The sequence below is a fragment of the Limulus polyphemus genome, unplaced genomic scaffold (genome assembly GCF_000517525.1).
Source record: "Limulus polyphemus unplaced genomic scaffold, Limulus_polyphemus-2.1.2 Scaffold10019, whole genome shotgun sequence".
Lineage (NCBI taxonomy): Eukaryota > Metazoa > Arthropoda > Merostomata > Xiphosura > Limulidae > Limulus > Limulus polyphemus.
The window spans coordinates 11660-21190 of record NW_013675629.1 but is presented as its reverse complement, the minus strand read 5'-3'; the positions used below and the strand labels follow the sequence as shown (position 1 = coordinate 21190).

At 34.8% G+C, this 9531-nt stretch overlaps 1 protein-coding gene across 1 annotated transcript; it reads right to left on the bottom strand.

Moving 5' to 3' along the window:
* Positions 1 to 151: 151 nt before the first annotated feature.
* Positions 152 to 2398, bottom strand: LOC106476192 (ubiquitin carboxyl-terminal hydrolase isozyme L3-like). Its single transcript, XM_013936858.2, has 4 exons — positions 2265 to 2398; positions 1971 to 1982; positions 793 to 921; positions 152 to 388 (listed from the first exon to the last, which is right to left on the bottom strand). Exons 1-4 carry the CDS (start codon positions 2301 to 2303, stop codon positions 167 to 169), a joined length of 402 nt encoding a protein of 133 aa, XP_013792312.2. The 5' UTR covers positions 2304 to 2398; the 3' UTR covers positions 152 to 166.
* Positions 2399 to 9531: the final 7133 nt, after the last annotated feature.

The following is a 9531-nucleotide window of genomic DNA, read 5'->3' as shown; positions in this document are numbered from 1 at the left end:
GAGTTATTAGCAACAACATACAAGACAACACTTGGACAAACGTCTCACCTAGTTTGATGCGACAAGAGTTATTAGCAACAACATACAAGACAACACTTGGACAAACGTCTCACCTAGTTTGATGCGACCAGTGTTATTAACAACAACACTTGGACAAACGTCTCACCTAGTTTGACGCGACCAGTGTTATTAACAACAACATACAAGACAACACTTGGACAAACATCTCACCTAGTTTGATGCGACCAGTGTTATTAGCAACAGCATGCAGAAGAGCAACAGTTCCACAAGCATTCCTGATAGTCTGATGCAAGAAGTAGACCTGGTCACTTACAGACTGACCAGAAGATTTGATCCTCTCCTCTTCTTCCTTCACAAGCTTGTCATGCTAATAATAAAAAAACTAATTATGAAAATGACACTTCATTTAATACACTATTACTGGGACAAACTAAACTTGACATTTTCATTACAATCTTAACTTGAGATTAAGAGTATACATCAAGCCAGATTACATGCATTACAAATAAACTAAGAACAAAAACTATTGGATGTTAATACAGTTAAATTTCTCTTCCCAATTTGTTATCACAAACCCTTTTTTAAAAACAATTACATTATCTTTGCTTAACTAATTTGTTTGTTTGTTTAAAAATAATCTATTGTGTATAAATAGAAACACTTTAGTAGTTTTAAAATAAGCGTAGATGCATATGGAAAAGTAAATTGTTTATCATCAAATGTAGGTATTATTTGCTTCGGGTGTGAATACAAAATTAGAAAACAATTCACCTCCTTCCCCAGGGGGTAAAGTAGTAACACAGCAAGTACTGGACTAGGAATTGTAGACAACAACTCATCATCTAAACCAAAAACATCAACAACAGACCAGTCCTTTGGCACTCCTAGTTTGTAAATAAACTGAAACAAAAAAGAAACGTGTATCCAGGAATTTAGAAATAAAATCTTATTAATAAAATGAAAGAATTAACTGAGCTAACTAGGTGTTCAAACTTCTGTATAGTAAAGAAGCCTTCTTTATTAGATGAATTAGCAATACCAATAACAGAAAATTCCAAAGTCATAACTATCATGCATTTCTTTAAGTATTTAACAGTTCAAGTTATTCACTAATGATTTGAAACTCTGCAAGTTAAAGCCTTCCATAGGAAAGAAACATTTAAACATAATCTGTTTACATGTCACAACTTACTCTGATACAAGCATTTTTAAATAATCAGAAAATTCATACTTTAAGACTAAAGTACCATTATAAATAGAACTTAACCATGGTGGTATTAATGTCTGGTCTAATTTACTGTTAACATTAGAAAGTTAAGAACCAAAAACTGCTTAATCCACAGCTATAGGTCTTAATTTGAAAATATAAATGCACATCAAGAAGAGTATTCTTAAATAATTAACTTCTAACAAATTACATTTAGTGTTATTGAAGAACACAAAACTGACATTTTCAAGCATCGTTTTATTATTACAAACTTAAATATTTTTTCTCCCCCACTTCAGTTACTAAAAAGTTCTCTACAGGTACTATTATAAAAACTATAGTGACTGAAGAAAGAGAGAAAAAATCCTACCAGAAGAAACTGATGAACAAAGATTGCATTATTAAAATATTTTAATTTTTTTTAATATGCTTAGCCTAAACTTCGTACGGATGAAGCTACATTTATTTCAAACAAAGGAATGATTCCAAAGTAGGGTTGATTACGACTTATTTGGAAGGAATGAATCGATATTGAATCATGGAGTAACTGAACAATACAGTTCAAGGAGATTTCGTAACCAGTTAAACGCTACTACGACCGTTTATGCTTGACATGCATCAGTCTTTCCTGGAACTCAAGTTGACAACACCTGCCGGTAACAATAGAGTGCCGCCGGTACCGGCTCCAACTCATAACTTTGAATGAACCAGCTTGGGTCAGAATATTCTGGATACTGCTTACCTTATTCATTACCTGAAAAAAAATGATAAGTTAATGAATTATACATTTCTCAAACACGGATTTACCCAAAGAAATGTTTAAACTTTACAATATGAATAATACAACAGTACAGTATAACGTCTAACTAACGCTATATAAATTACAATAGTCCCATGCTAAATTTAGACGCCACTGCAGTAATACATAATAGGCCTAAGTCATATCAAACTTTACTAACAATTTTACATATTTATACAAAAACTTACTCTATCGTACTTTATATTTAACTTCGTTATTAATATTACCAATACTTACATCAGGATTTGATTCAAGAGGTAACCACTTTGTAGACATCTTTGATTAGTAAATTGTTTTAACTTTTCTTTAACTCCAGACTCTTAACAATAAGTGAACAAAATCTCTGACACAACAACATCGCGCGCCGGGTTGTAGCTTTTATAGAAAACTTCTAGCGTGTCTGGGAAGAAACCATTCCTGTTAGGGTGAGGTAAACTTATGAGGTTAAATTTCCCGTAAGTACTTCAAAAAATGGGAAGAATAAAATCTAAAACAGAAAAAAAAGCATATAAAGTATAATCAAAACAAATTTTATTATTAAAGTCATATGTGTAACATTCTCTGAGAAATAATTTAATCAATTATTAAACACATTTAAATTAAACAGCCAGTTTCTGAATAATGAGCAGGTTAATTCGAGAAAACAACAATAATTAGTAATATGTGATCTTAAAATCACTAAATAACATAGTTTTGAATAATCTTTACTCTAATTCCAACGTGTAGTGACAAAAATAAAATTAATTAAAAATCATACATCATCTTATCCAGTTCATACTTTAAAAGTTGTTGTAAAACAATTTTTCCTAATATTAATAGCGTCTGAACCACAACAATATTTCTGTCGTATTCCAGCCAACCTGAGGAGCCCTGATATTGGAAGACAGGCCTGGTTGTCACTGGATGTAACAGTTGTGGTATTATTGTGCCAGCGAATTGACCTAAGAATAGTCTCTTAAGGCCTGATAATTGAAGGTTCACTTAAATCGGGTCACGGAGTATGTTTTTTCCCCGAAATCTTTAGAAAGAGACAATGCAGAATCCCAATTTTTTTTATTCAGCTTTAATACAAAACAAAGACGTGTAAGAGGTGTAGAAAAAACCTCTAATAGTTTCTCTCACCATTTCAAATTGCCACCCCATCCTCTTAGTCAAGCTAAACGTACAATAAAATATTGTTACGACAGCAGAAGTCACGTGACTCTGGAAGCATGCGCGCTGGAGTTTCTAGAAGGATCATGACTGTTCCTGGCAACTCTAGTCTTTGCTAGACGCCCTCTATTTTTTTTTATATAACCCCGGTAAATAAAGTGACAGCATAAATAATAGCAGATTGAAGGGAGATATAGAGGCAGATAATCGAGTCAAGCCGTAAGTAAAGCGTGTAAATCATTGTGAATTATAGCGTGTGTTTAAGTTAAAGTCACTGTGGAAATTCTGTGTATTGCAAAGTCGTATTGAGGAAGAATAAACTAGTTTTATTTAAGAAAGAACTTGTATCGCTGAAGTTCGTCGGGAGGAAATTTTACGGAAAATTAACAAAGGACCAGAGACGTAACAATATATATAAATAACCCCGACAAATTAAGTTAAAATAAAACAGGAAATCCAAATGCTCAAGCTAAAAGTTAGCAAAACAAATTCCGATAATTTCAGAATTTGCTGTGATCTAAAAACATACTGGGAAAAGTTTAGCAAAGTAAATATTTATTATCGTTAGGGCTTGAGTTAAGTGCTCCACGAGCTTAAATGGTCATTTGGTTGGGCCACTAATAACTGAAACGGCTTATCGACTCTTGCTTTCCAAGAGTCTGGGTAATGGTGTAAGATATCATGTATATACAGCATCGTACAATTACTACTGGTTTAAAAATTAGAACAGTTGATCATTCGAGAAACCGACAATTGAAAGGGTGCTGTGACCCTTGTTTTCCGCGTTCCTAAATGGAAATGCTCCTTTTTGGGGTAGCAGCAACTTACCTGTATAGGCTGCGTGATTCTCTAGAAAAAGAATTCTACTATATACTTAAATGTTTATAACTCCTCCACGTGCAAAGAGGTAATTGTGCTCTCCAAAAGTACATAAAGTGGATTAGACATCTGATTTCAAAGGAATAGGTCTTGTTTTATTGTGATTACCTATGTTTGCTTTGCTATGATGCCAACCACCATAAGTGTGAAGCTATATGGTGTTTCACCAGTCCATAGTTGATGGCCATCCGGAACAGTGAATGACAATTTACTGTTAGTTTTTGTATTAGTTAATTTGAAGGTGTTTTGTTGTATACTGATTCTGCCAGGAATGATTTATTTCAAAAAGTCTCTAGCATTCTGTTGAGTTTCACTACTCACAGATGGCAGAACATTATTGAACAACGACTACCAACAAATAGTTTACGAAAGTAGACCACATAATTTACAACAGTAATGTCACAGACACCTGAGGCAATCTGTCGAAAGCTACTAATGTATGTGGCAATGTGCGGAAGTTGGAAACATGCGTTTACATACAATGTATGTTTGTGACAACGTGTGTGAGGTTTGCATACATATATAAAATTTTACACAAAGTCATTCATAGGCCAACACAAAATGAATCTATCAGTGAGAATACTAGTTAACCACAGGGAAACTTTTGATTGAAAGTACGATAATTTGATCAGAATGACTTAGAGTTATGAAGTTAACTATGGCACTGGACTGTTGGACTTTATGCGAAAAAACAGCGAGCGTTTTGGTTAATTTAATGTGGATACAAGAATGTTTCAGTTTTTCATAATGAAACACTCAGCAGGTAGTGAATTTTACAGAAAGACATGAGAGTAATGGATAAACTCACACCACACTTGCAGGAAAACACTATTTGATCTGTGTTTCGTAAATGTTAGCTGCTAACATTATAATGAGGTCCAACTGAAATGTAAGTGACTGAGTTGAAATTGTCTGTAAAAAAAGTAAAATTCGTAAACAGCATTACTAAACATAACAAATATAACTTGATATCCCCAACGTTTTGTTTGATTATGTGAAATGCTTCTGATCAGGCAGATAGGAGTATTTCCAAAGCACATAGTTTTTAAATATATTCTTAACATTTTTCATTATAAGGTCAATTAGAGTGCATGAAAATATAATGCTGGAGGTAAGCTGTACTGAACTTAAAGGAAAGTTACATCGTAGAAAAATCAGGTCACTATCCAAGTGTGTTTAATCTAGGTTGGTCACACACACACACACACATGTCATTTATTTCCTACTGGACTCAGGTTCAGATTTTATAAAAACAAAATGGTAGTAAAGGTAATATGACGTGGAAAGTACAGCTGAGGTTTAGGTAAAGCTCAAAACCCAAGGATGCCTGCATTGACTGCAACCTGCATGTAGCAGGGATTTTTTTTCTACAGGCACTTTAATCATGAGCCTTTAGATCTGAAGCTTGACCACAAGTATATTTTTTATTTTCAAACTTTGTCCAAAGGGGATTTTCAGTGTAAAGTATTTTCGTAACAGAAACCTTAAAATTTTAGACCAAGTTATTCTGACCAGTCAGAGTTCTTTCAAACCAAACCTACATTTTCAATGCTTACTTTTCCTATTTAAGATCGAGTTCTTCAACATTCTGGATATCTTGTTGTTGTTTTTTTTTCTAACCTGCCAGTATTCTCAATGTTTCAATGAAACAATGATGAACAATGAAAGAAATTAATGGCGAATATTTCTGTTTAATTTTGTGGGTGCTTCAGAGTTTCTGGCATTGCCTACTACACATGGGGTGGGTCTTACTTTCATATTGTTGGAATTCATGGATGAAAACACTGGTGGACGATGCAGGCTCTGAATGCTTCAACTATTGGATTAGCCCTCCAGACTTCAGAATATCAGGAAATGCCACTTGTCATCTCACCATTAGTAGTACAAACCACGAAGCCAAGGGTTGTGGGTTCAGAGAGCTCACAAGATCCAGTGTGCCAGCCATATGGTCAGTTCAGCCAAGGTCAGAATCAACCCTACTTGATGTAAAGTAGTGTAAAGTCCAAGATGGTGAAACCCAGGTCCATGGAAGACACAATGCATCACCAGGAAAAGAAGTACAAGTCCCTGTCAGAAGATGTTTTGTAGAAGATGGCAACAATCATGGGATGTGAATCCACCTCCAGTGGGACCACTGCATCACTCATCCCAGCAAGACCATCACACAACTTTACAATCAAATGAAAAGGCCATTCCATGGATCCAGCTCTTTTGCTCACAACCCCAAGAACAACCACCCAGATGGCATCAATCATTGTGCCAACACCAGCAAAAGCACCACTAGCTACAACAATGATTTTCCAGTGTGAATCTTGATGTTAACTTATGCATCAACACTGGCTCCAAATGTGACAATAAATAATACCTAATATTCCATCAGATAATGGTGTTAAAACATCGCAGCCAAGAACAGAAAGCCAGTTATAACTATAAAGAAGATCGTCTAATAAAACACAAAGAGCTACCAACATAGCTGAAAGTGTGTCGTCTCTGTGAATATCTGCCACCTGTGTTGCAGTTCACACTTCTCCCTTGTAGGTTCTCAGTCAATGCTTGGCTGAGGTACTACTGATGGCACAAGTGTAGGTTGATAAACATTCTCAAGGAATACACCAATTAGGAGGCTAATCAGTATCTGAATTAGGGCAATCAGCTACTTGTGAAACTCATCACACAGCCATGCACAAACTCAGCTTTCATTATGAGCCATGATCATAATTGCAGAATACATTCCAGCTTGAAGAGATTCACTACTGACCAATGGTTCACAGTTTATGCCCGTTGACCACCACTGTTTTACCTGCTGTGGAAACGGCTCCAACTAGTGGAAATTATCTACCAGTGACACTTTCAGTCTTTCTCAGCCTGTTGTCACACAACTATATTTTTACCGAAGTTTGCTTTTGTACAATTTACGAGTATATATTCTTTATAACTTATCTCCTGTGTATTAAAGTTAACATCTCCCACAAAAATAATTTTTATTTCAATCGCATATTATATTATAAAGTCGTGTATCTATGAAATACTCATTTATCAAATTCAAGACTTAGTTAACTGAATTCTATAATCTTAAATTAAAAATACACCAGCATTCTACATCAACATTCATTTGCGTTTTCCTGTTTTGTTTTGGTTTAAATAGCTTGCTTTTCTGTTGTTGTTTTTTACACATATTTTAATAGCTGGATACTATTCAGCTAATTTACTGCTTTTTCTTCGTTTTATTTGGAGAGCAAAATTAAATTAAATTCCATCAGGGTTTTAAATACATTCTCTTAAGATTATTAAATGAGTCAAGTATCAGTAAAAAACCTGGCTTAATATATTATAACAATTGTCCAATAAATATCTATTCGAGGTGATATTTCTTCAATGTTTAAAATACGTTGTAATTTTAGTACTTCAATACAATACTAATCACATTCTAAACATTTTTTTTCTCTTTATCCAGTTTTCCAATGATATCTATTATTTTTCACATAACTTCTTCTGCAAAAAGTAAGCTTAAGATCTATTTATAATTTTTTGGGGGTAGGGTGAGGGAGGGGGGCGTAGATTGCCTCTGTTCGCAAACCACAACATTTATTTTTAGAACCAATGTTATGTGGCACCATAATAAGAGTGGTAACACAGTTTTCAGTAAGAATAACGTATAATAACATTTCATTTTTTTTGTACCCTAGCCAGCATGGTGAACTCTGGTATTGAGGGAAAAGCCTCATTGACAGTGATACAACAAATGGGACTTTTGAATAATTCTGTGAAGGTTGTATCAAACAATGACATTAAATGATCTCGTCTCTCCATCAAAAGAAAGATATAAATGAAAAATAAAAACCAAGTAGCTATAACAAATTCCAACATACATCACGGGGTGGTTTTTATTTCTAATGCATCGAATTTCAAGTAATTGTTATAATTATGCGAACATATTACCCAATAGCCTTACTAATTAAATTTTTGCAGCATGATTGGGTGTGGCCTTATGGTTAGCATATCAGGCTGTAGATGAAAGGGTCTGGGGTTCAAGACGTGTTATTGTTAAACGCTTTCAGCTGAGGCCACATTCGAACTGGATAAGGATATTGACTGCTCTAGCTGACCACCTTTCTTCATGTCAGTATATAGATTGATATTAGAAGCAGCTAAACTTGCATATTAGGGATTCCTGTCTTGTCAGTCCACCCCAATTTCCCATAAGATGCCGTTTATTTGGAAAACCCCAGTTCATCGGCTGTATAATTAAGCCCATTTGAGCAAAGGATGACACTTTTAGACCCTAATAGGGGTCAAAAGAAACAGACCAGCAACAAAATTTCAGTTTGTATCAAAACCAGCCTTATAACTAATATTTTAATAAACAGAAAATATGACAGATGTGTATAAAGTGGTACTTTCAGGTAAAACTGATTTTCCGATAAGTTCAAATAGGTAATTTACTGTTACGACAGCGAAAGTCACGCGACGCTGGAAGCATGCTCGCTGGAGTTTCTAGAAGGATCATGACTGTTCCTGGCCACTCTAGTCTATTTTTGTATATCAGCCCGGCAAATAAAGCAGAGAAAGACTGCAGATAGATAGATATAGAGACAGATAATTAAGTAAAGCGAGCGATAGTGACCGTAAGTAAAGTGCGTGAATCGTTGTGAATTATAGCGTGTGTTTAAATGAAAGTGACGGTGGAAATTCTGTGTATTGCAAAGTTGTATTGAGAAAGAATAAACTAGTTTTATTTAAGAAAAGACTTGTATCGCTGAAGTTCCTCGTGAAGAATTTATACCGGAAATTAACAAACGACCAGAGACGTAACAAATTGGTGTCAGAGAGTGGGATAAAAAAAGAAGAAGATGGAAACGAGAGGTGGCAAATCAAACTACAGCTTAGCAGATTTGATGGCAGCAATACAAAAACAGCAAAAGAAACACGAAGAATGAGAAAAAAAAACAAGAAGAACGAGAAAAGAAACAAGAAGAGCGAGTACAGCAGTTGTTGGAGGAAAATAAAAGAAACAAGAAGAACGAGAAAAGAAACAAGAAGAGAGACAAAAGCAGTGACAAGAAAACTTGCAACAGTGGCAGCTCGAACAGCAAAATAAACAAGAGCGAGTACAGCAGTTGTTGTAGGAAAAAGAAAAGAAACAAGAAGAACGAGATAAGAAACAAGAAGAGAGATTACAGCAGTGGTTGGAGGATAAAGAAGAGAAACGAGAAGAGAGATTACAGCAGTTGTTGTAGGAAAAAGAAAGAAAACAAGAAGAACGAGAAAATAAACAAGAAGAGAGACTACAGCAGTGGCAACTGGAACAAGAAAGGAAACAGGAAGAAAGTCTTCAACAGTTGTGGGAATGTCAGCAGCAACTACAGGAAGTCAACAACAGTGGCAAAAAGTACAAATGGAAAACATTAATGAATTTCAAAGTGAATTAAATACATTAAAGATGATTTACTGTCTTTTACACAAGGATGATATA

What these genes read in the sequence shown, in the direction of transcription:
- LOC106476192 (XM_013936858.2), bottom strand. Translation starts at nt 2,303, where the DNA reads ATGTCTACAAAGTGGTTACCTCTTGAATCAAATCCTGAT. An exon ending in TTTACCCCCTGGGGAAGGAG is followed by an intron (nt 389 to 792) that starts GTGAATTGTTTT and finishes TTTTATTATTAG; the next exon opens with CATGACAAGCTTGTGAAGGA.